The following is a 26,999-nucleotide window of genomic DNA, read 5'->3' on the forward strand; positions in this document are numbered from 1 at the left end:
TCTAGGTTTGTCATAATTTTCCTTCCAAGGAGCATGAGTCTTTTAATTTCATGACTACAGTTGCCATCTGTAGTGATTTTGGAACCCAAGAAAAGATAATCTGTCACTGTTTCCAATTTTCCCACTTTTACTTGTCATGAAGTTAGGGGACGTGATGCCATGATCTTTGTTTTTTGAATGTTGATTTTCAAGACAGCTTTTTCACTCTCCTTTTTCACCCTCATCAAGAGACTAATTCCTCTTCACTTTCTGCCATTTGAAATATATCATCTGCATATCTAAGGCTGTTGATATCCCTCCCTGCAATCTTGATTCCAGCTTGTGATTCATCCAGCCCAGCATTTCTCATAATACTCTGCAACATAAGTTAAATAGGCAGGGTGACAATATACAGCCTTGCCATACTTCTTTCCCAATTATGAACCAGTCAGTAGTTCCATGCCTGGTTCTAACTGTTGCTTCTTGACCCACATACAAGTTTCTCAAGCGACAGGTAAGGTGGTCTGGTATTCCGATCTCTATAAGAATTTTCCACAGTTTGTTGGGATCCACACTAAGGCTTTAGCATAGTCAATGAAGCACAAGTAGGTGTTTTCCTGGAATTACCTTGGTTTCTCCATGATTCATTGGGTATTGCCAATATGATTTCTGTTTCCTCTGCCTCTAGAAAACCCAGCTTGTACATCTGGAAGTTCTCGGTTCATGTACTGCTGAAGTCTAGCTTAAAGGATTTTGAACATAACCTTACTAGCATGTGAAATGAACGCAATTGTATGGTACTTTGAACATTCATTGGCATTGCCCTTCTTTGTGATTGGAATGAAAACTGACCTTTTCCAGTCCTATGGTCACTGCTAAGTTTTCCAAATTTACTGATATATTGAGAACAGCACTTTACCAGCATCATCTTTCAGGATTTTAAATAGCACAGCTAGAATTCCATCACTTCCACTAGCTTTGTTTGCAGTAATGCTTCCTAAGGCCCACTTGATTTCACACTCCAGGATGTCCTGTTTTAGGTGAGTTATCACACCATCATGGTTATCCATGTCATTAAAAGCTTTTTTGTATAGTTCTTCTGTGTATTCTTGCCATATCTTCTTAATCTCTTTGGTTTTGTTAGGTCCTTACCTTTTCTATTCTTTATCATGCACATCCTTGCATGAAATATTCCTTCCAATTTTCTTGAAAAGATCTCTAGTCTTTCCATTCTATTTTCTCCCTCTGTTCACTTAAGAAGGCCTTCTTATCGCTCCTTGCTCTTCTCTAGAACTCTGCATTCTGTTGGGTATATCTTTCCCTTTCCCCCTTGACTTTCACTTCTCTACTTTCTTCAGGTATCTGTAAGGCCTCCTCAGACAACCACTTTGCCTCTTGCATTTCCTTTTCTTTGGAATGGTTTTGGTCACTGCTTCCTGTGCAATTTTATGAACCTCTGTCCATAGTTCTTCAAGCCCTCTGTCTACCATATTTAATCCCTTGAATCTATTCATCACTTCCACTGCATAATCATAAGGGGTTTGACTTAGGTCATACCTGAATTGCTTGCTGATTTTTCCCTAAAATCTTCAATTTGAGCCTGAGTTTTGCAATCAGGAGCATATGATCTGAGCCACAATCAGCTCCAGGTGTTTCTTTGCTGACTGTACAGAGTTTGTCTATCTAGGCTGGAGTCTGTTTCTGTTATGTAAATAATTTCATTTATATCATATCTTTTCAGATTCTCCACATAAGGGATGTCATATGATATTTCTCCTTCTCTGTCTGACTTGGCATGACAATTTTTAGATCCATCCATGTTGCTGCAAATGGCATTACTGCATTTTTCTTAACGGCTGAGTAATATAATAGAGGCTTTTTTTTTTTTTTTTTTTTTTTTACAAAGCAGTTTATACAACATCACTTCCTGTTGGAAGTTCTAGAACCACTCTTCACAAGGTATTCTTAATGTATTACTGGATAAGAGAAGCCATTTGTAAATGGTTATGCATAATCATTCTTTGGCACATCCATAAATTATCTGTCAGGCTCTTCTAGTGAAGTAGACCTAAACCTGTCAAGGCAACAGGAGGCAACTGTTTCAGCGTCTTTTGAAACAATAATTAATTTTCAGAATGCCAAGGCCAAGTGGCAATAGTTAACATTGCCCCCAGATTACAATCATGGCCTAGATCCCACAGAGAAAAATTGTCTTGCATTGCCTGTAAACGGATTCTCAGAAAACCTAATTTAAGATCACTGCCTTTAATTATACTTCTGATATAAATAACTTTGATAAAATTAGTGCAGCTGGGCTCCTGTTTGTTTTTCCTATTTGAATGCATTTTACAATATAATCATCTGAAATAAACATCCATTACAAAGAATGCTTCATTTCAAAGGACATATTATTCTGCTCATCCAGCCAATTGTTTCTTCCCCTCCCCAATACATTTCCATCCTGCACCTATTAAAGGGATGAACAAATTACCAAGCTCTCATAATGTACCAACTAGCAAATTAAAACAATCCGTTGATGTTGAATAGGGCCATGCATTTAAAAGATTTTAACTCATTTTTATTCACAATTACCATGTTTTCTTTTTAAACAGACTCTTCCAGCTTACAAACTGTTGGAAGACATACTCTTCTCTACACAATATAGTTGTGTCTTTTCCCAACTAGAAATCCCTATCTTTAAAAGAAAATAGGACATGCATCTTGCATTTGATATGTTTTTTATTCCAAAGTCCATGGAAATAGTCATAGGAATCATATAACACTTAGACCTCAGTTCATTTATTTTGTTACAAAACAAAAGTGGCTCTTGGCCAGAAAAGAGTGAAGTCCTTTCTTATTGGATCACTATCATGTGATTGGCATCTGTTATCTCCACTAAAATCAGGATGAGACTCAACAAGGTCAGTTCAACCCTAAAACTGTTTATTAGACACCTGCTGCATACAGGACATTATGAAGTTTCCTAAAATGAGTAAGATGTGGCCTCTTTAAGAAGATCAACCATAGAACATTGTGCGAATTTGGAAATGGCTAGACAGGAACACAGATGATAAAATATATATCAGAGCGAGCTGGATCCCGTAAAAGAAGTTAAAAAGTGCTTGGAGTTCAAAGGAAATGGCTGACATAAAGCTGGAAAAATTAAGTGGGCCTTGAAGAAATCCCAAGCCATAGCAAACACCCTCTTCCAACAACACAAGAGAAGACTCTACACATGGACATCACCAGATGGTCAACACCAAAATCAGATTGATTATATTCTTTGCAGTCAAAGATGGAGAAGCTCTATACAGTCAGCAAAAGACCGGGAGCTGACTGTGGCTCAGATCATGAACTCCTTATTGCCAAATTCAGAATTAAATTGAAGAAAGTAGGGAAAACCACTAGACCATTCAAGTATGACTTAAATCAAATTCCTTATGATTATACAGTGGAAGTGATAAAAAGATTTAAGGGAATAGATCTGATAGAGTGCCTGATGAACTATGGACGGAGGTTCATGATATTGTACAGTAGACAGGGATCAAGACCATCACCATGGAAAAGAAATGCAAAAAAGCAAAACGGCTGTCTGGGGAGGCCTTACAAATAGCTGTGCAAAGAAGAGAAGCAAAAAGCAGAGGAGAAAAGGAAAGATATAAGCATCTTAATGCAGAGTTCCAAAGTATAGCAAGGAGAGATAAGAAAGCCTTCCTCAGTGATCAATGCAAAGAAATAGAGGAAAATAACAGAATGGGAAAGACTAGAGATCTCTTCAAGAAAATTAGAGATACCAAGGGAACATTCCATGCAAAGATGGGCTCGATAAAGGACAAAATGGTATGGACCTAACAGAAGCAGAAGATATTAAGAAGAGGTGGCAATAATACAAAGAACTGTACAAAAAAATCTTCATGACCAAGATAACCACGATGGTGTGATCACTCACCTAGTGCCAGACATCCTGGAATGTGAAGTCAAGTGGGCCTTAGAAAGCATCACTATGAACAAAGCTAGTGGAGGTGATGGAATTGCAGTTGAGCTATTTGAAATCCTGGAAGATGATGCTGTGAAAGTGCTGCACTCAATATGCCAGCAAATTTGGAAAACTCAGCAGTGGCCACAGGACTGGAAAATGACAGTTTTCATTCCAATCCCAAAGAAGGGCAATGCCAAAGAATGCTCAAACTACAGCACAATTGCACTCATCTCACACGCTAGTTAAGTAATGCTCAAAATTCTCCAAGCCAGGCTTCAGCAATAAGTGAACAGTGAACTTCCTGATGTTCAAGCTGGTTTTAGAAAAGGCAGAGGAACCAGAGATCAAATTACCAACATCTGCTGGATCATGGAAAAAGCAAGAGAGTTCCAGAAAAACATCTATTTCTGCTTTATTGACTATGCCAAAGCCTTTGACTGTGTGGATCACAATCAACTGTGGAAAATTCTGAAAGAGATGGGGATATCAGACCACCTAACCTGCCTCTTGAGAAACCTGTATGCAAGTCAGGAAGCAACAGTTAGAACTGGACATGGAACAACAGACTGGTTCCAAATAGGAAAAGGAGTACATCAAGGCGGTATATTGTCACCCTGCTTATTTAACTTCTATGCAGAGTACATCATGAGAAATGCTGGGCTGGAAGAAGCAGAAGCTGGAATTAAGATTGCTGGGAGAAATATCAATAACCTCAGATATGCAGATGACACCACCCTTATGGCAGAAAGTGAAGAGGAACTAAAAAGCCTCTTGATGAAAGTGAAAGTGGAGAGCAAAAAAGTTGGCTTAAAGCTCAACATTCAGAAAACGAAGATCATGGCATCTGGTCCCATCACATCATGGGAAATAGATGGGGAAACAGTGGAAACAATGTCAGACTTTATTTTTCTGGGCTCCAAAATCACTGCAGATGGTGACTGCAGCCATGAAATTAAAAGACGCTTACTCCTTGGAAGGAAAGTTATGACCAACCTAGATAGCATATTCAAAAGCAGAAACATTACTTTGCCAACAAAGGTCCATCTAGTCAAGGCTATGGTTTTTCCGCTGGTCATGTATGGATGTGAAAGTTGGACTGTGAAGAAAGCTGAGTGCTGAAGAATTGATGCTTTTGAACTGTGGTGTTGGAGAAGACTCCTGAGAGTCCCTTGGACTGCAAGGAGATCTAACCAGTCCATTCTGAAGGAGATCAGTCCTGGGTGTTCATTGGAAGGACTGATGCTAAAGCTGAAACTCCAGTATTTTGGCCACCTCATGCGAAGAGTTGACTCATTGGAAGAGTCTGATGCTGGGAGGGATTGGGGGCAGGAGGACAAGGGGACGACAGAGGATGAGATGGCTGGATGGCATCACCAACTCGATGGACATGAGTTTGAGTGAACTCTGGAAGTTGGTGATGGACAGGGAGGCCTGGCATGCTGCAATTCATGGGGTCACAAAGAGTCAGACAAGACTGAGCGACTGAACTGAACTGAACTGATAGAGAAAGATATAGAAATTTGAGTATGACAGGAGGCTCAGAGCTGGTGCACTGGGATAACCCAGAGGGATGGTATGGGGAGGGAGGGAGGAGGGATGGGGGTTCAGGATGGGGAACACATGTACACCCGTGGCAGATTCATGTCAATGTATGGCAAAACCAATACAATACTGTAAAGTAATTAGCCTCCAATTAAAATAAATAAATTTATATTAAAAAAGAAATTTGAGTATGAGATATATTTGATAATAATAACAAAATGCTTTTCTAGAAGCTGGGTATTAAAAGGACTGACTAAAATAAATACCAGAAAAGTAGATGGGATGCAGAACCCAAGGCCCTATATCCTTGGTGGCCCCATGGTAAAGAATCTCCTGCCAATGCAGGAAACATATGTTTGACCCCTGGGTTGGGAAATCCCCTGCAGAAGGAAATGGCAACCCACTCCAGTATTCTTGCCTGGGAAATCCCATGGACAGAGGAGCCTGGCAGGCTACAGTCCACAGAGTTGCAAAAGTGTCAGATATAACTTAGCAACTAACCAACAACAACAAAGTCTCTTTGTATTAAATTTATTAGACAATCAGGAACCACTGAAGCCTTTTTAATAAGATGAAGGAAATGACTGGGGAATCTCTCTTAAGGCATATCTTAAAGCTCATGGAATACTGATAAAATGAAGAAAAATGGCAGGCAGTGAGAACTAGGAGAAGAATATTTATCTTCTCTCTGAACAAGTAATTGCACCATGTTAAAGAAAGAGCCAGGGTTTTGGAACTTGATCTTCTTGTAAATAGACTTGGTTGCAGGGCAGCAGATCCACTCCAGTGATCTTGCCTGGAGAATCCCAGGGAAGGCAGAGCCTGGTGGGCTGCCGTCTATGGGGTCGCACAGAGTCGGACACGACTGAAGCGACTTAGCAGCAGGAGCAGCAGGGCAGCAGACCTGCAATTAGAGGGCTCAGGTGATGGGGAATACACACAACTACAGGAATGTGGGAGGAGGTCCAGGCTGACAGGTGTGAAGGCAGCAACCAATCCATTCACCTGACATACAGCCCGCCCTAAACATCCAGGGTCTGAGCTGCTGTTCTCACAAAAGCAGCATGTTGGACAGGGACTTGTATGGGTACCCTTGGGAAAGGCTTCCTAGGCAGCAGGAATGAGGGAGAAGGAGAGTGAGACAGAAAAGGGGGAGAAGCCGACCGAAGGGTGTGGGAAAGAGGCCAGGGGTGGGATGATGGGCCTAAATCCCTACAGTCCCTTATGAAATGGAAAGAACACTGCCAAATTCTGTGAATTCTTTAAGACTTAGTATTTTGCATTCTATTAAAGGAGTATAATAATTCATACTTTCCAAGGTTGTATATGTTGGATACATATATATAAGTAAAGCATGTTATAAGGCTTTGGTAAATAAACCAGTATTTACTATTTCTGATTATTACTAGTGTTGCTATAATTATTATTGTGACTACTACCCATAGAATCGAATATGACAGGTTCTGTGGTCTTCCAAGAGGCCACTCTCTGCCTAACTCTTGCTTGATTTTTTTTTTTTAATTGAAGTATAGTTAATTTACAATGTTGTGTTAGTTTCAAGACATGACTTAGTGACTGAACAACAACAAATAGGGTAGGGAGATAGGGGAATGACTAAAACAAAATTTAATGGCATCCCACTCCAGTGCTCTTGCCTGGAGAATGCCATGGGCGGGGGAGCCTGGTGGGCTGCAGTCCATGGGGTCGCTAAGAGTCAGACACGACTGAGCGACTTCATTTTCACTTTCATGCATTGGAGAAGGAAATGGCAACCCACTCCAGTGCTCTTGCCTGGAGAATCCCAGGGACAGGGGAGCCTGGTGGGCTGCCATCTATGGGGTCACACAGAGTCAGACACGACTGAAGTGACTTAGCAGTAGCAGGAATAGGAATCCCACTTTGATTTCAACTACTTGTACTGAAGAGCAGGACAAGGAGAGGAGACCAGGGATGACATTCCAGGGTTTCCCTCCCCATTTATATACCCCAGCAAGGTTTGTGGAGAAGGTGGTGGGGGGCGAGGAAGGTATAATGTATATATATGTATATATGTATGTATACATATATGTACATATACATACATATATACTCTCAAGAGAAGACTCTTGAGAGTCCCTTGGAGAGCAAGATCAAACCAGTCAATCCTAAGAGAAATCAACCCTGAATACTCATTGGAAGGACTGATGCTGAAGCTGAAGCTCCAATACTTTGGCCACCTGATGCGAACAGTTGACTCATTGGGAAAGACCCTGATGCTGGGAAAGACTGAAAGCAAAAGGAGAAGAAGGACACAGAGGATGAGATGGTTGGATGGCATCACCAACTCAGTGGACGTGAACTTGGGGGAACTCTAGGAGATGGTGAGGAACAAGGAGGCCTGATGTCCTCATGCTGCAGTCCATGGGGTCACAAAGATCGCAGATTCTTTTCCCTTATAGGTTATTATAAATATTGAGTTCTCTGTGCTCTCTAGTTCGTCCTTGTTGATTATCTATTTTATATATAGTAGTGTATATATATTAATCCCAAAGTCCTGATATATCCAGGCTCTCTTTCCCCTTTGATAAACATATGTTTGTTTTCTATGTCTAGCTTAAATATCTGAAAACAAGCCTCAATAAACCTACACATTACTTTTAGGCATCCAGAGAACTGTTTGCTTTTAACATCTTCCAGAACAAAGTAAATCTAGTGTATGAGATTTAAAAAAAAAAAAAAAAATGTTGCCAAGAATGGTTAGGGGCTGATGAACCTTGGGGATATACACAAAGCACCTTAGGTTGCTATCTGGCCCAGCTGAACCTCCCATTGTCTTTCATAGAAGCCTCCAAAGCAGGAAACCAAGCCACGCAACTGTGTGTCCTTCTAGTTACCAATGGCTCTTCCTGTGCAAACTCTTGGGCTTCTGCATGCTTCCCACTACCTGCACCTCAGCTTCCCGGAGGAATCATGAGGCATCTAGGCATCATCACCACTGCACTCACTCCCAGCAGAAGGTTCCCTCTTATGTCCGGCCATGAGTGACCCAGCTCCTAAATTTTATCCTGTGGTTCTTCTTTCCAGCACTATCTCTGGTACAAATTATCTCTCAGTTTGGGTTTCCTTCAAATCAGTACTAGTAACAAGAAATTCAGTGCAGGTGGTATATTTCAGACATCATTCCAAGAATCATAAATGAGGGATCTGGGCACATAAGACAAGACAGGTAGAAAGTCAAGTTAAAGGTGCATTTTGAAGTCTGTTTGGGGGGGTTGATTCTAATGAGAATGTTGTTGTAATTCAGTCCCTAAGTCTGTCACTCTTTCCGTTGTTTCCCCCACCTATTTGCCATGAAGTGATGGGACCGGATGCCACAATCTTAGTTTTTTGAATATTGAGTTTTAAGCCAACTTTTTCACTCTCCTCTTTAACTTTCATCAAGAGGCTCTTTAGTTCATCTTCATTTTCTGCCATAAGGGTAGTGTCATCTATGTATCTGAGGTTATTGATATTTCTCCTTGCAATCTTTATTCCAGCTTGTCCTTCATCCAGTCCAGCATTTCACATGATGTACTCTGCATATAAATTAAATAAGCAAGGTGACAATATGCAGCCTTGACGTACTCCTTTCCCAATTTTGAACCAATCCACTGTTCCATGTCCAGTTCTAACTATTGCTTCTTGACCTGCATACAGATTTCTCAGGAGGTAAATTGAGGTACTCCCATCTCTTTAAGAATTTTCCAGTTTGCTGTGATCCACACAGTGAAAGGCTTTAGCGTAATCAGTGAAGCAAAAGTAGATATTCTTCTGGAATACTCTTGCTTTTTCTATGATACAAGGGATGTTGGCAATTTGATCTCTGGTTCCTCTGCCTTTTCTAAATCCAGCTTGAATCTGGAAGTTCACAGTTCACATAATGTTGAAACCTGGCTTGGAGAATTTTGAGCATTACTTTGCTGGCATGTGAAATGAGGGCAATTGTGCAGTAGTTTGGACATTCTTTGGCCTTGCCTTTCTTTGGAATTGGAATGGAAACTGATCTTTTCCAGTCTTGTGGCCACTGCTGAGTTTTCCAGATTTGCTGGCTTATTGAGTACATCACTTTAACAGCATCATCTTTTAGAATATGAAATAGCTCAGCGGGAGTTCCATCACCTGCACTAGCTTTGTTTCTAGTTCTGCTTCCTAAGGCCCACTTGACTTCACACTCCAGGATATCTGACTCTAGGTGAGTGATCACACCATATCATGGTTATCTGTGTCATTAAGATATTTTTTGTAGAGTTCTTCTGTGTATTTTTGCCACCTCTTCCTAATATCTTCTGCTTCTGTTAGATCCATACCATTTCTGTCTTTTATTGAGTCCATCTTTGCATGAAATGTTCCCTTGGTGTCTCTAATTTTCTTGAAGACATCTCTAGTCTTTTGCATTCTATCACTTTCCTCTATTTTCATTGCTCACATAAGAAGGATCTCTTATCTCTCCTTGTTATTCTTTGGAACTCCCCATTCAGATGGATATATCTTTCCTTTTCTCCTTTGCCTTTCACTTCTCTTCTTTTCTCAGCTATTTGTAAGGCCTTCTCAGACAACCATTTGCCTTTTTGCATTTCTTCTTCTTGGTGATTGTTTTAATTACTGCCTCCTGTACAATGTTATGAACCTCCACCCATAGTTCTTCAGGCACTTTGTCTATCAGATCTAATCCCTTGAATCTATTTGTCTCTTCCTCTATATTATCAACAGGGATTTGATTTAGCTAATATCTGAATGGTCTTGTGGTTTTCCCTACTTTCTTCAGTCTAAGTCTGAATTTTGCAATAAGAAATTAATGATCTGAGCCACAGTCATCTTCTGATCTTGTTTTTGCTGACTGTATAGAGCTTCTCCATCTTTGGTTGTCAAAGCATATAATCAATTTGATTTCAATATTGGCCATCTGGTGATGTTGATGTGTAGAGTCATCTCTCATGTTGTTGGAAGAGTGTATTTGCTATGAATAGTGTGTTCTGTTGGCAAAATTCTGTTAGCCTTTGCCCTGCTTCATTTTGTACTCCAAGGCCAAACTTGTCTGTCACTCCAGCTATCTCTTGACTTCCTACTTTTGCATTCCAGTCCCCTCTGATGAAAAAGACATCTTTTTTTAGTGTTAGTTCTAGATTTTAGCATAGTCAATTAAACAGAAGTAGACTTTTTTTTTTTTTTAATTCTCTTGCTTTTTCTATGATCCAGCAGATGTTGCATCCATTTGATATCTGGTTCCTCTGACTTTTCTAAATCCAGCTTGTACATTTGGAAGTTCTTGAATCACATGCTGTTGAAGCCTAGCTTGAAGGATTTTTAGGATTACTTTGCTAGCATTTGAAATGAACACATTTGTATGGTAGCTTAAACATTGTCTGGCATTCCCCTTCTTTGGAATTGGAATGAAAACTGACCTTTTCCAGTTCTGTGGTCACTGCTGAGTTTTCCAAATTTGCTGACATATTGAGTGCAGCACTTTAACAGCATCATATTTTAGGATTTGAAATAGCTCAGCTGGAATTCAATTACCTCCACTAGTTTTCTTCATTCTAATGCTTCCTAAGGTCCACTTGACTTCACATTTCAGGATGTCTTGCCAGGGTCCAGCCCCGGCTGATCCAGGGTATTCGAAGGAGAGACGGCATAGGCGACCTATTTATTTAAATATTCATCAAAGATATAATGAGTAATAGAATGAGGATAGTTCAGTGAGGAAATTCAGTGGAGGAAAGCAGCTGAAATAAGGATAGCTCAGTGAGGAAATTCAGTGGAGAAAAGAGGCTCTAATAAGGATAGCTCAGTAGGAAAATTCAGTGAAGAAAAGAGGCTGAATAAAATTCCAAAGCAGGGAATTTACGTCACCTACGAAGGCCGCAGGCGTCCTCCCGTTCTCCCGAAGGAGAGGAGACACTAAGGCCTCCCCGGTCAGATCTTAGAAGCCCAGGCAAAATTAGTAGGCTTGATGAGCTTCCCCTCTTCAGAGGAAAAATTCAGCCAGAAGGTGAAAGAAAGAACGACAAGGGGAGACCAAATTTCGGTGAACAAAAAGAGAAGTACTTTATTTTCCAAAGTAGTTTTATATCTTAAGTTGTGCATAGAGGATAATGGGGGAAGGGGTGGAGTTATGCAAGGACAGCAGTTCCTGATCCTAATCGAAGCCAGGCTTTCAAACTTATCATATGCAAAAGTTTAGGTGATTTACATCATCTTCTGGCCAGGAGGCCTGTTAACATTTTAAGAAACTTATTTTTCTCTAAAGGTGATTATTCCAAAGTCAGGCGCCAGCCTCCAAAAAGCATTGGATAAAGTTGCTTTCCTATAGGGCAAAGGTGAGGTGGGCTCAATCAAGAAAAGAATTAACTCAAGGGTCCAAGGTTACAAACATTGAGGCTACTACTTACATTTCTATACACCCATTATATCAATCAATACACTGCCAAGGACACAGTAGGTAAGAGATATGGAGACTTAGCAGCAAACATTGGCCCAATAAGTGAAAAACCCTTCACCAATACAATTTCTAATCAATCTTTTAACTACTCAAAGGAATCTGTGTTTAGAACATCTCCTGCCTCTCACAGTTGGGAGGCTCTGAACAATCACATGTGGCCGGAAAAACCTATTCAGGCAGGCGAGAGGATTTCCAAAGGAGTTTGTAGGTTGAAACACTGTCACACCCAGGAATTATTAACTGGAGCTGTAAGCTAACTCTTTTTTCAGAGAGAGGTAGTGGGGGACAGCCCCCCGTAAAGTCAGAGGTGTAGGTGAAAGCACAAAGCAGAAAGTAGGCAGACTCTGGTTTTGGGGGTAGATGCTCGAGAATTTCCAGGGGGACTCCTGAGGCTAGATCCTGCCTTTGCGTATGCCGAGCCTCCTTCCTCATGACCTTTGCCACGGGTGGAGCTTGCTCCCAGCAATGTCTGGCTCTAGGTGAGTGACAACACCATTGTGACTATCTGGGTCATTAAGACCTTTTCTGTACAGGTCTTCTGTGTGTTCTTGCCACTTCTTAATCTCTTCTTCTTCTTCTATTAGTTTCTTTCTGTTTCTGTCCTTTATTGTGTCCATCTTTGCATGAAAATATTCCCTTGGTGTCTCCAATTTTCTTGAAGAAATCTCTATTCTTTTCCCATTCTATCATTTTCCTCTATTTGCATTGCTCATATAGGAAGGCCTTCTTATCTCTCCTTGGTATTCTTTGGAACTCTGCCTTTAGTTCATCATATCTTTTCCTTTCTCCTTTGCCTTTTGTTCCTCTTCATTTCTCAGCTATCTGTAAGGACTCCTCAGACAACCATTTGCCTTCTTGCATTTCTTCTTATTGGGGATGGTTTTTGTCACTGCTTCCTGTACCATGTTATGAACCTCCATCCATAGTTCTTCAGGCATTCTATCAAATCTAATCCCTTGAATCTATTTGTCACTTCCACTGTATAATCATAAAGGATTTTATTTAGTTCATACCTGAATTGTCTTTTGGTTTTCCCTACTTTATTCAATTTAAGCCTGAATTTTGCAATAAAGCCCTCATTATCTCAGCCACAATCAGCCCCAGGTCTTATTTTTGCTGACTGTATAGAACTTCTCCATCTTTTGCTGCAAAAAACATAATAATTCTGATTTCAGTATACCATCTGGTGATGTCCATATGTAGATTCATTTTTTGTGTCATTGGAATAGGGTGTTTGCTATGACTAGCGCATTCTCTTGTCAAAACTGTGTTAGCCTTTGCCAGGCTTCATTTTGTACTCCCAGGCCAAACTTGCCTGTTACTCTAGGTATCTCTTGACTTCCTAAGACAGGTGATGATGATAGACAGATAGATAGATAGTAAATAGATAATTGACAGATGGTGATGATAGGTGGATAGATTTCTATTTTTATGATGTATCTTTTTTGCTAAGTCGCTTCAGTCGTGTCCGACTCTGTGTGACCCCATGGACTGCAGCCTACCAGGCTTCTCCATCCAAGGGATTCTCCAGACAAGAACACTGGAGTGGGTTGCCATTTCCTTCTCCAATGCATGAAAGTGGAAAGTGAAAAGTGAAGTCGCTCAGTCGTGTCCAACTCTTCGTGACCCCATGGACTGCAGCCTACCAGGCTCCTCCGTCCATGGGATTTTCCAGGCAACAGTACTGGAGTGGGGTGCCATTGCATTCTCCATGATGTATCTTTTCTAGCCACATATTCTTATTTCTGAAAATTCATACTGTGTTTTGATATTTGGTAAATGTCCTCTGATTTCATGTAGCTTTTTAAAAAGTATATTCCTAGATGTTTCCCCATGTTACTTTGTTCAGCTGATATTTCAAATAATTCTATTATGTTTAAAAATAAAGCATCTACTTGGAATGGTATTTCTTAAGATTCTCCTCTCCTCTTTCCCTGTCATATCTTGGATATACTGAATCCTAATTCTTCTGCCTGTTGATGATCAGTTCTGGATCTTCCCATTCTCAGCTGCCGTAGTGAGCATTCTAGTGCCCCAATTTAATCATTTCCATTTGCTAATGACCAGCTCTCAGTGACTTTCCATTTGTTTAAGGGTACAATTCAAACATTTCAATGTGGCATGTGGGACACCTCTCTGCTCTTTTCTCCTGAATTTTATCACTTCCTATCTCACTCACCACCCTCCCTCCAACCATCACCAAACTTTCTGTGGTTCCCTGATCTCCCCACTCTGCTCTAAAGCACGTTTCTCCTGGTGTGGGCTGCTTACCCCCATCACCAACTCAGCCCTTTTGAGGTAACCTGTCATCTCCCCTGGGACACTTACTTTAAATCTCTGTTCCGTCTTGCATTTGGTACCCTTCCTTCACCAGAATTCACACTACCACACTCTCAGGACATCCTAGACTATATTAAAATCACCTGTTCACTTACACCTCTTTCCCACTAAATAAGAAGCCCTATCAGAATACCATCTGTTTCTTAATCCCAGAACACACCATTGTGTTTATTACTTGATAGATCCTTATTAATTTTTGCTGAGCAAATGAATCAAAAGTGACACAAGCTGATATTAATTTCATATCAATTAGCTGGCCAAATAGATTCCAGTCAATTTTGGTGGTGTCTTTGTTGGGTGCAGGTAGTTTTGTGGGGAGGGGATCCTGGAAAGTGGATAATGCATGAGAAAAGTAAGACAGAGAAAGGGGAAATGCCAATAAAGAGTGTGTTGATGAGCTGGGGACAAGTGAGTTTTAATCCAGCTTGGAACATTTTGAGAGACTCTGGAAGTCACTTCAGCACTGCCCCTGGGAAGATGGAAAAGCAGGGCATTTATGCATTGACTCCAATCTGAGAGCTGTCCTCCAGCAGTTTGATTTATTCCACACTCCTAGGCTATGTCCATGTGCAACCCAGCAAGTACACGTGCTACCAGGAAAAACCCAGGGCAGAGAGTGCAAGTGGGAAGCAGTCCACAGGCAAGTGAACTCAGGATAGGGTAAGGGTCCCAGGAGGCATGGCAGCATCTGCTCCAGCAGGAGACACTGGCCCAGTGAATGTATATAAACTAAAACCAGATGTGAGCTATTCAAAGACTCCTGAGGGGCAACAAGAATGATTTTAGTTCTGTTCAGAATCCTTCAGCATTATAGACATAAATGCTATTTGAGTCAGTATCATGCTGAAGCCAAACCTCTCCAAAGGAAAGCTGTATCTTTTTTAATGTTTGGCGTTATTATTTGTTGATAAATCACTTTTCCATTGCAGAACATGCATTTGCCCAGAACTGTGAGGTTTTTAAAATGTGTTTTATCATGATGATGTCTATTTCAAGATCTTTGTGCAGTCTCATGGAATTGGCTTTAACATACCATTAAGTAGACATGGATACCCATTATGATGGTCATCATATTGTGATCCACATTTATAGTCACATTATCAATGGTTGGGAGTCACTTTGGGGTTGTGTTGCTGTTCTTAAAAGAATGAGGAGCAAACTTCACATATGTGGTCTTTATTCAGTGTCTGCTGTATGCAGAGATTCCTACTAAACTCACTTGGTGTATGTGGAATAAATGGTACACATTCTAACAAAATTTACTGCTTTAAGTACAAAAACTGGTTATGCTTTTGATGGGTACAGATATGAAGTTGATCTAAATTTAAAAACTTTAAGTAAGTTAGTTTTGATACAAATATTAAAGGAGATCACCAAACGTGGACTGGTGTCCAAAGATGACATTCAAAGACTTTAAAAATACACAGTGTTCATGAATTGATGGAAAAGTCTCAGAAAATTAAAAGTCGAAAGTATGCAGATGTTACAAATAACGAATGTTTAAAAGGGTTTGGAGAAAAGGGAAGAGAAAAGAAACACCTACACTGTTGGTGGGAATGTAAATTGGTGCAGCTACTATGGAAAATAGTACAAAAGTTCCCCCAAAAAAACTAAAAATAGAGTTGCCATATGATCCTGTAACCCCCCTCCCGGGCATGTATCCAGACAAAATGCTAATTCAGAAAGATACATGGAGCTCTATTTTCAGAGCAGAACTATTCACAATAACCAAGACATGGAAACAACCAAAATGTCCATTGACAGATAAATGGACAAAGAAGTGGTATACACACTGGAATACCACTCAACCATAAAGAAGAATGAAATACATTGGTATACACAATAGACTAGTACCCAGCCATAAAAAAGAATGAAATAATGCCATTTATAGCAACATGGATAGACGGAGAGATAATCACACTAAGTGAAGTAAATCTCTTTCCAGAAAGAGGAAAACAAATGCCATATGATATCATTTACATGTGGAACCTAATACATGACACAAATGAACTTATCCATGAAACAGAAACCAGCTCACAGACATAGAGAACAGACCTGTGGTTGCCAAGAGGAGGCAGGGTGGGAGAGGGAAGGACTGAGAGTCTGGGATTAACAGATGCAAACTGTTATTTATAAAATGGATAAACAACAAGGTCCTATCACATAGTAGGGAAATATATTCAATATCCTACAATAAACCACAAAGGAAAAGAATTTTATATAATATGAATCACTTTGCTGTACAGCAGAAATTAACACATTATAAATCAACTATAATTCAGTGTTTGTTTGTGTGGATCACACACAACGTTGGACTGTGTGAAGCACAACAAACTGGAAAATTCCTAAAGAGATGGGAATACCACACCGTCTTATCTGCCTCCTGAGAAATCTGTATGCAGATCAAGAAGCAACAGTCAAAACCAGAAATGGAACAATGAACTGGTTCCAAATTGAGAAAGGAGTACATCAAGACTGTATATTGTCACCCTGCTTATTTAACTTATATGCAAAGTACATCATGCAAAATGCTGGGCTGGATGAAGCACAAACTGGAATCAAGATTGCCAGGAGAAATATCAATAACCTCAGATATGCATATGACACCACCCTTATGGCAGAAAGCGAAGAGGAACTGAAGAGCCTCTTGATGAAAATGAAAGAATGAAAAAGCTGACCTAAAACTCAAAAAACTAAGATCATGGCATCTGGTTCCATCATTTCATGGCAAATAGGTAGGCAAACAATAGAAACAGTAAAATACTTTATTTTGGGGGGTTCCAAAATCACTGCAGATAGTGACTGCAACCATGAAGCTAAAAGACACTTGCTCCTTGGAAGAAAAGCTATGACCAACCTAGACAGCATGCTAAAAAGCAGAGACATTACCTTGCCAACAAAGGTCCATCTAGTCAAAGCTATGGTTTTCCCAGTAGTCATGTATGGATGTAAGAGGCGGACTATAAAGAAAGCTGAGTGGCAAAGAATTGATGCTTTTGAACTGTGGTGCTGGAGAAGACTCTTGAGAGTCCCTTGGACTGCAGAGAGATCAAACCAGTCCATCCTAAAGGAGATCAGTCTTAAATATTTATTGGAAGGACCGATGCTGAAGCTGAAGCTCCAATACTTCAGCCACCTAATGAAAAGAACTGACTCATTGGAAAAGACCCTGATGCTGGGAAAGATTGAAGGCAGGAGGAAAAGGCAACAACAGAGGATGAGATGGTTGGATGGCATCACTGACTCAGTGTACATGAGTTTGAGCAAGCTCCGGGAGTTGGTGATGGACAGGGAAGCCTGGCGTGCTGCAGTCCATGGGGTCGCAAAGAGCTGGACACGACTGAGAGACTGAACTGAACTGATACTTCAATGTGTGTATTTGTCAGTCAGTTGTGTCTGACTCTTTGCAAACCCATGGACTGTAGACTGCTAGGCTCCTCTGTCCATGTGATTTTCCAGGCAAGAGTACTGGAGTGGGTTGCCATTCCTTCCTCGGGGATCTTCCCGATCCAGGAATCAAACCCAGTTCTCCTTCATTACAGGCAGATTCTTTACCACTGAATCACCAGGGAAGCCCCTATACTTCAATAAAATAAACTTAATAAGGACAAAGTGTGCAGATCAGTCTATTGGAACATGTGGAGGACATGATGCTCCCCTGTGGGCACATGGCTTCTTCTGCCTCAGAATGTTTTTAATCTCTTCTTTAATAACTTCTACTTTCCTTTTTAGCTTCAGTTCAGTTCAGTTCAGTTCAGTCGCTCAGTAGTGTCCGACTCTTTGCAACCCCATGAATCGCAGCACACCAGGCCTCCCTGTCCATCACCAACTCCAGGAGTTCACCCAGACTCACGTCCATCGAATCAGTGATGCCATCCAGCCATCTCATCCTCTGTCGTCCCCTTCTCCTCCTGCCCCCAGTCTCTCCCAGCATCAGAGTCTTTTCCAATAAGTCAACTCTTCGCACAAGATGGCCAAAGTACTGGAGTTTCAGCTTTAGCATCATTCCTTCCAAAGAAATCCCAGGGCTGATCTCCTTCAGAATGGACTGGTTGGATCTCCTTGCAGTCCAAGGGACTCTCAAGAGTCTTCTCCAACACCACAGTTCAAAGGCATCAATTCTTCAGCACTCAGCCTTCTTCACTGTCCAACTCTCACATCCATACATGACCAGCGGAAAAACCATAGCCTTGACTAGATGGACCTTTGTTGGCAAAGTAATGTTTCTGCTTTTGAATATGCTATCTAGGTTGGTCATAACTTTCCTTCCAAGGAGTAAGCGTCTTTTAATTTCATGGCTGCAGTCACCATCTGCAGTGATTTTGGAGCCCAGAAAAATAAAGTCTGACATTGTTTCCACTGTTTCCCCATCTATTTCCCATGATGTGATGGGACCAGATGCCATGATCTTCGTTTTCTGAATGTTGAGCTTTAAGCCAACTTTTTCACTCTCCACTTTCACTTTCATCAAGAGGCTTTTTAGTTCCTCTTCACTTTCTGCCATAAGCGTGGTGTCATCTGCATATCTGAGGTTATTGATATTTCTCCCGGCAATCGATTCCAACTTGTGTTTCTTCCAGTCCAGCGTTTCTCATGATGTACTCTGCATATAAGTTAAATATACATATAAGTTAAATATAAGTTACATATAAGTGACAATATACAGCCTTGACATACTCCTTTTCCTATTTGGAACCAGCTGAGTATTACCCCTATATTAGTTGCCTATGACTGCTAAAACAAATTACCACACAAATGTATCATCCTGTAGTTCTAGAGGTCAGAAGTCAAACATGAGTCTCACGGAGCTACACTGCAGATGTCAGCAGGACCTCATTCCTTCTGGAGCCTTGTAGGGGAGAGCTCCTTTTCCAGCTTCTAGAGGACACCTGCATGCCTCTCTTTGACCTCTGCTTCCATCCTTTCATCTTCTCTCTCTGACTCTAATGCTACCACCTCCCTCTTAGAAGGATCCTCATGCTTACACCTGGTCCACCTGGATAATGCAGGACCATCTCTCCATGTCAAGGTCCTTAACTTAATCAGCTGTGCAAAGTTACTTTCTTATGTAAGATTGACATAAGAATTGACATGAGATTCACAAATTCCAGAAATTAAAATGTTGATATCTTGAGTAGGAATAAGAGGCAGTATTATTCAACCCTTCATACCTCCTCTTGAAGTTCTTCTAACCTCTTGACTTAGAATTCATTTATTTTCCTCTGGACCCCACAATTGGATATGTTTATTGTCTTCTTTTTTTTTTTTATCTTTTTTCACTGCAGTGTGTTTGATGTATGATATTGTGTGAGTTACAGATGCACAGCATAGTGACTCAGAATGTTTTAAGTTTCACTACATTCATATTTCTTATAAAATATTGGCTGTATTTCATGTGTTGTACAGTATATTCTTGCAACTTTCTTATTTTATACATAACAGCTTGTACTTGTTAACCCCTGCTCTCATTTTGTCCCTCCCCTGTTCCCTCCCCACACTGGTAACGACTAGTTTGTCTCCTATATCTGTGAGTCTGTTTATTTTTTGTTATATTCACTAGTTTTTTAGATTATACATTACTAAGAATTTGTCCATTTCTTCCAGGTTGTCCATTTTATAAGCCTGTGGTTGTTCATAGTAGTCTCTAATGATCCTCTGTATTTCTGTGGTGTTGACTATAGTTTTACTTTTCCCTCTCTGATTTTATTGATTTGTGCCCTCTCTCTTTTTTTCTTGATGATCCTAGCTAAACAGTTATCAATTTTGAAAAGATTTCAAAGAACCAGCTCTTAGTTTAATCTTTTCTGTTATTTTTGTTTAATCTTTTCTATTGTTTTTTAAGTCTCTAGTTCATTTATTTCTGCTCTGATCTTTATTATATCTTTCCCCCTGCCAACTTTGGATTTTGCTTATTCTTCCTTTTCTAGCTCCTATAGGTGTAAAGATAAGTTGTTTATTTGACATTTTTTAATTGTTTCCCTAGGTAAGCTTGTATTGCAATAAACTTTCCTCTTAGAAGTGTCTTTGCTGAGTTGCATAGGTTGTTTCCATTTTCATTTGCCTCCAGGTATTTTTTTTTTTTTTTTCTTGTTTGATTTCTTCAGTGACACATTGGTTGTTCAGTAGCATATTGTGCAGCTTTCACACACTTATGCTTTTTTGCAGGTTTTTTTTTTCTTATAGTTGATTTATATGTATGTATCTTTAATATGGGGACTTTTAGAACTTTGAAATTTGGGGTTAATCTTACTACCTTTACTATTATTTTTATTGCTGGCAATTTCATCTGTGTAGTCAGACTGGTCTAAATCTGGGATTGAACCCCCTGGGTTGCCTCTGTGTACAGGAGGGGGTTGCCTTGTGAGTTGAGATTGAGAGCAGATCAAGGAGCAGAATTTCTCACGTGAAGCTCTGCTCTACCATCTACCAGCAAGGAGCAGCACTGATTTCTCAGTTTCCTCATCTGTAACATGGAAAAAAATTATCATATTTGCCACATGTGTTTCTTGTACTAATGAATGAACATAGGAAAATTACTTAGAACTGTGACTGGCATATAATATTCCCTCAAAACTATTAGTTGTTATTATTTCCCATTTGTGAGATTATTATAAAGATTAAACAGATGGCAGATAAACCACAGTACCATGCCTGGCACACAGTAAATTCTTCACACAGTCTAGTTTTTTATTTATCATCATCACATGTACTAAATACAATGGTTAGAAAATTCAAAGTAGTGAAGAAAATGATGTGTTTCAAACATAGGAGTCTCATGAAACAGACTGAAATTTATGACAATCTACATAATTTCAGGCTTTCTTATTCTCAGGTTTAATCTGGTCATGAAGTTAAAAGTTATGAAGGTTAATAATGCTGTGATCGACAGATTTTTATTAGCCTCCATGATAAAATAATAATAATCACTGCAGGCTTTTAAATATTATAAAGTGTTTTTAAATATATCATCTCATGGGGCCTTAAAGTGACTTAATGTTAACTCCAGGCAGTATCTAGCAATCTAATAGCTATTTGATTATTGAAGCTTCCTGAATTAGTATCATCTTTGTCACATAATAGCCATTGTGTCCTTTATATCACAGGGTATTCAAGAGTTACACATTTGTTTCCAAGGAAAATTGAGCCATTCCACTCAAAAGTTTACAGTAAATAGAATAGAAACTTGTGGATTCATCTTCCTCTATCATAAATGAAGCAACAGCAAAGTGGTACAGAATCTCTCTCAGCTGTTCCAAGTTCCTCAAATCAGTTTTACTTTTGCAAAACCTGCCCTCTGACTTCCTATATCCTGTGAGCTGCCTTACGAACAACATGACCGGCAGCCACGTTTGTTGTAATTTTTTAAATATGTGGAAAAAAAGCAAGATATCGACCATGTATTACCTTAACCAAGATGCCAAATTGTCTAACTTGTTTCTCCAGGCCAGCAGTCCAACAACTGGGACAGCTCCCAGGAGCCAGTCAAGGTTGTCTGTCTGTCCATCCACTCAGGACATCTGCAGGTAAGTGTGCAGCAAACGAGCCTGTTTGGTGTTTTTAGACCAGTGTTTTGTATTCTTGTTGTATATGCTGAGACTGTGTGACTCTTGCTGCTGTCTTATCTTGTCTGTGGATAATTTATATCAGTCTGATTTTTTTTCCTTTACTGCATTACCCTCAATTGATCTTTGTTTGCCAACTTTGGGTCCATGCTGTCATTTTCATCTCTCTCTCTTTCTGTTTCCCATGGCTGTCCTCTCCTTTCCAATTCCCATGGCTTTCCTCTCCATCCCAATCCCTCATCCTTTGCCTGCTGCTTTGTCTAGATCTGCCATCTCACATGACATGTCAGGAGCCTCACTTGAGCACAGCACCCCTGTCACAGTGCTGAGCCCTGCTAGGCAGGAGCCTGGTAAGAAACCAGTAACACAGAAGCCTAGAAGGAGGAGGCGGGAGGCTCAGAGGTACCAGCATGCCCAAGAACAGGGGAGAGGGAGAAGAAGCGACTTTCACCCCCACGTCCCCAGGCCCCGATGCAGTGAAACCGACACAGATTCTTCAGACTCATCTTCCACCCGTGAGAGTCACTGGATTCAGGCAAAGAGAAGAGCCCAAGTGAAGTTCCGCCTGTCGCGGAGAAGAAGGAGAAATAACAAAACAAGCGGAAACCTGGGTGAGTCTTCTGCTCCTAATGAAATCAATCTAGTACACTTGGGATCCAAAGATAAAAAGCACACGAAGCTGACCAGCTGTGAGAGCTGTTCTTTAAACTTGCATGGAGCAAAAGGCACAACGTATGAAGGATGTGGTGTCTCCCTGTCGAGAGGGTCCTCTGACAGTAAAAGACCCTCAAGGAAGCAACAGGAGAGCAGAGAGGGGGACCACCACAGGGATCCTCAACTCTTACATCAGTGTGGGCAAAATGAAACAACAATCAAGAGAAGATTTTCAGGGACAGATTCCAGCACTGAAATGCTGGCAGTCAAAGGTGGCAAGTCTGCTGGTGATGCGGGGTTCCAGGAGCCTCTTTCCACAGACCATGACGGGTCTGATCATTTACACGCATGCAGGTCAGTCTCTCCAGAGAAAGATTTGATGCCCCCCAAATATACCTCCTCCTGCTGTGAGTTACATGTGTGTGTCCCCTGCCCTCAAAACATAACATTTATTCATATTGTTATTTGTCCGATTGGATATAAGGTGATAAAATGAGCAAAGGGATGGGGAGAATGATGCACAAATATCCATGGGTTTGAAATTTGTTCGAAAATAGTTAGCTTTCCCCTTCTCCCTTCTTTTAACTGAAAGATGATTTATCTTGGTCAAAGAATTGACAAAACGAGTCCTGTCCCCACAAGAACTGTGGAGGAGACACGAATGAGAGTGTGAGATATTAGTGCAAATCTGGTGAACTTTTAGCACCCTGACAGTGGATATTCAAGGCTTGGGGGGATTAAGGTCAGACTTTTGTATCAGGAAAGTCTCCTCTGCAGTTGGTGCCAATTTGTTCTCCAATTGTCTGACTCAGCAGGTAATTCAAGACTGAAAGGACACAGCAACACACCACAGACACGCCAGTGCAGCTGCTGGGACCTTCTGAGAAAGAAACCACGTTAACTTTGCTGATAACCATGTACTAAAAAATTTCAACATGCAGACAATTCATATTAATATCTATGAGGCTGCTTGCTTGCACTTTTTACCCAATTAGATACAATTTTCAGAATAATTTAAAGTTTAAAAAAAATGATGTGACTACCCAAGCTAGTTTGCACCAATGAGACAATCTGAAACAAAACAAATATTTTGAATGTTCCTATTACGCAATCATTTAAGTTACTTGGGTTCTGTTTGGGAGCAAGTCAAGGTTTTTTTTTTTTTTTGCATAATGCTTGGTTTGAGGGCTTGCTTTTACAAAAGTTGTACTTTATAAAACGTGTGTGTGTTTTCATGTGAATCACAGGACCCATAGAAAGCTTCCTATGTTCATTCAGGGCAGGACGAGAAGGAGAGTTAATCTCTGGATATAAATAATATTATAATCACTTATTTCTCTGAAAATTGTATGGGTCATTCAAAAAAACGCTCATTTGCTTATTCACTCAGGCATTTATTGATTACAGTGCATCAGGCTTTTATTGCAGGCATTTGACATCTGAGAGCTTACTGTCTGGTGGAGATGAACACAAACTATTTCACAGTTAATTGCAGTTGTGATAAGTGATGTAGGAGTGTATAACGAGGAAAGTAGATCTGTGCTGGGAGATCTAAGGACTGTCTTAAGGAAGTGAGGAACTGCTTGTGGCCCAGGCATGATGGGAACTAACCGAGGAAGGAACAGGGAAGGGTGTGCAGACAGCATGATCCTGGGGTCTGGGGAACCGAAAGCTACTGCTGCTGCCGGGGTATGGAGAGGGAGGGTGCACTGGTGGGGATGAGGTCAGAGAGGTGGGGAGGGCCATGCAAAGCATGCTAAGGGAGTTAAATGAGAAGTGACACCGTTTGACCCATATACAGAAGCAAGCAAGTTTCTCGTAATCTTTTGACTATGATTTAAGTGTGGCTTCGCTACAATGTCTGGGGATGGAATAAAACACTATTTCTAGTCTAGACTAAGAACTCCTCACTAGCAAACATCTGTGGCCATTCCCCAAATCTACTTCCAATGTAATTTAATGAAAGACAGTTAAAGAAGCTAGTTGTAGACTTAATGGTAATTGGAGAAAAAAGGAATGCTTGTAATTAGAGTCGTAGTGGCTGGTTCTCCAAAGTTAAAAGCACTGCTCTGGAGAAAAAGAATATTTAACATAGACTCCTATTAATAAAGTTATATCAATGGGCCTATAGTTATTTCTTGCTGTGGGTTATTGTCAAAATATACCCACTAAGCAAATCCTATGGGCCATATATTATACTGGGAGCTGAGGATAAAAAGTGACAGAAAGACTTGATTCTTCACTTAAGTGGCCTATTAACTAGTGACAGAAGTTGAATGTACACTTGAAAAGATGAAAGTTCAAGATTTTAGAAGAGAAATACTGCAGGAATTTGAAAAAATGGAAATTGCTGGAAGCTGCCACAACCTGGGAGCCCCTTAAGAGCTGGGGTTGGGACTAAGGAAACGAGAAGCTAGCCTGGCGGAGAGGCCTGGTGGGCATCTGGGCCCTTGGGGCAGGGTGAGCAGGACCCCCTCAGGTGGGCAGGATCCCCCTGCCGGGTCATCAGGAACAACTGAACGCTTGGCATTGGTAAGGGCAGACCCTACAGGAGTCAAGGATGACTCCAGATCTTGGACCTTGGGAGGTAGTAAAAGCTGGTGCTACTGACAGAAACAGAAGGGTCAGAGGCCAGCTAAATTGGGAAAGACAATGAGTTCAATTATAGGCAGGCTGTTTTTAGTAGCCCTGGATCAGCTATTGAGCAGACAACATGAGTCACATCCCTGAAATGTGGGAGGAAAATCCAGGCTCAGTCTGAGTGTTTTTTCAAGCATTAGTGAACTATACACAGACTAACATTAAATAGCTGCATATTTCCATTGGTCATTCACGTGATGTCTGAGCACAGGACAATCACACCAAGATATTAACAGTGAAAATCTTCTCAAGGCCAGAGAGGATCTGGGTACCATTCTCAGGGGGGTGACAGATGCTTGGAAAGTGAATGACATCTCTAAAGGCTGTAGATGGACCAGCTTGAGCACCAGGTCCCTGTGTAAGACAGGAATATGAACTTGCACTCCTGCCGCTTCAGACATGAATAAGCAGGACCAGTCTCAGTCAGAACCACAAAGCAGAAGCAGCTTCTAAGCCCCTTCTTCCTTGTTTCTTCCTGGTATTTAGTCCCACAAGGATACTCTACCCACTACCCACTCCACCCACCCTCATCAAAGCCTCATGCAGAGAAAGTGTCTCTGTTAGTACTCTACAACTTAAAGGAAATTTAAATCATCATGCCATCATACCCACACTTGTGGAATGGGAAAGATTTTGCCTTTTTTTACATAGAAAATTTACATTAAAAAATTATGTTAGCTTATGCTTGAAACTTTTCAATAGCTTCTTAGTTACCGTCTGTGGTGAGTTCAGAATCTTTAATAGAATTTACAAGGGTGTGAATGATCTGTCAGACCAGCCTCCTCAGCTTCAACAGCATTGTTAAAAATGACCTACTCATGCTGGTCTGTCTTCAGGTCTCTGAAAGAGCCACACTCTCACCTTTCAGGAATGCCTTTATATTATCTGATCTTCACTTCACCAGATTAATTCTAATAATTTCTTCTTAATTTAGATGTCATTCCTTTGGGGAAAACTTTGTGATTCCCTAACCAACACTCAGGTCCCCTTCACTTCCATATCATCTTTTAAAACTTTTATTGCAATATTGTTCATTTATTATATTGTATTAGTTTCAGGTGTACAGAATAGTAATTCAGCCAACATATCCTAATTTTTTTAATGTATTTATTTTTATTGGAGGATAATTTCTTTACAGAAGTTTGCTGTTTTCTGTCAAACCTCAACATGAATCAGCCATAGGTATACATGTATCCCCTCCCTTTTCAACCACACTCTCATCTCCCTCCCCATCCCACCACTCTAGGTTGATACAGAGCCCCTGATTGAGTTCCCTGAGCCATAGAGTAAATTCCTATTGGCTATCTATTTTACATATGGTAATATTAAGTTTCCATGTTACTCTTTCCATACACTTCACCCTCTCCTCCCCCTCCCCATGTCCATAAGTTTATTCTCTATGTCTGTTTCTCCATTGCTGCCCTGTAAATAAATTCTTCAGTACCATTTTTCTAGATTCTGTATATATGCATTAGTATATGATATTTATCTTTCTTTTTCCGACTTACTTCACTCTGTATAATAGGGTCTAGGTTCATCCACCTCATTAGAAGTGCCTCAAAGTTGTTCCTTTTATGGCTGAGTAATATTGTGTATATATACCACAACTTCTTTATCCATTCATCTGTTCATGGACATGTAGGTTGTTTCCATATTCTTCCTATTTTAAATAGTGCTGCAGTGAACTGTGGGATCCATGTGTCTTTTTCAATTTTGGTTTCCTCAGGGTATATGCCTAGGAGTGGGATTGATGGGTCATTTGGTGGTTTTATTCCTAGTTTTTTAAGGAATCTCCGTACTGTCTTCCATAGTGGCTGTAAATGTATATTTAAATTCCCATCAACTG

At 40.5% G+C, this 26,999-nt stretch overlaps 1 protein-coding gene across 1 annotated transcript in view; it reads left to right on the plus strand.

Moving 5' to 3' along the window:
• The window catches only part of MARCHF1 (membrane associated ring-CH-type finger 1), a 454,619-nt gene that overhangs the window by 299,277 nt on the left and 128,343 nt on the right, over positions 1-26,999 (plus strand). The window contains exons 3-4 of the mRNA XM_055587572.1: positions 21,741-21,820; positions 22,124-22,867. Of these exons, the coding sequence (XP_055443547.1) occupies positions 21,741-21,820; positions 22,124-22,867 (824 nt within the window). The remainder of the gene's footprint in view (positions 1-21,740; positions 21,821-22,123; positions 22,868-26,999) is intronic.

Source organism: Bubalus kerabau, chromosome 7, assembly GCF_029407905.1.
Source record: "Bubalus kerabau isolate K-KA32 ecotype Philippines breed swamp buffalo chromosome 7, PCC_UOA_SB_1v2, whole genome shotgun sequence".
NCBI classification, from domain to species: domain Eukaryota; kingdom Metazoa; phylum Chordata; class Mammalia; order Artiodactyla; family Bovidae; genus Bubalus; species Bubalus kerabau.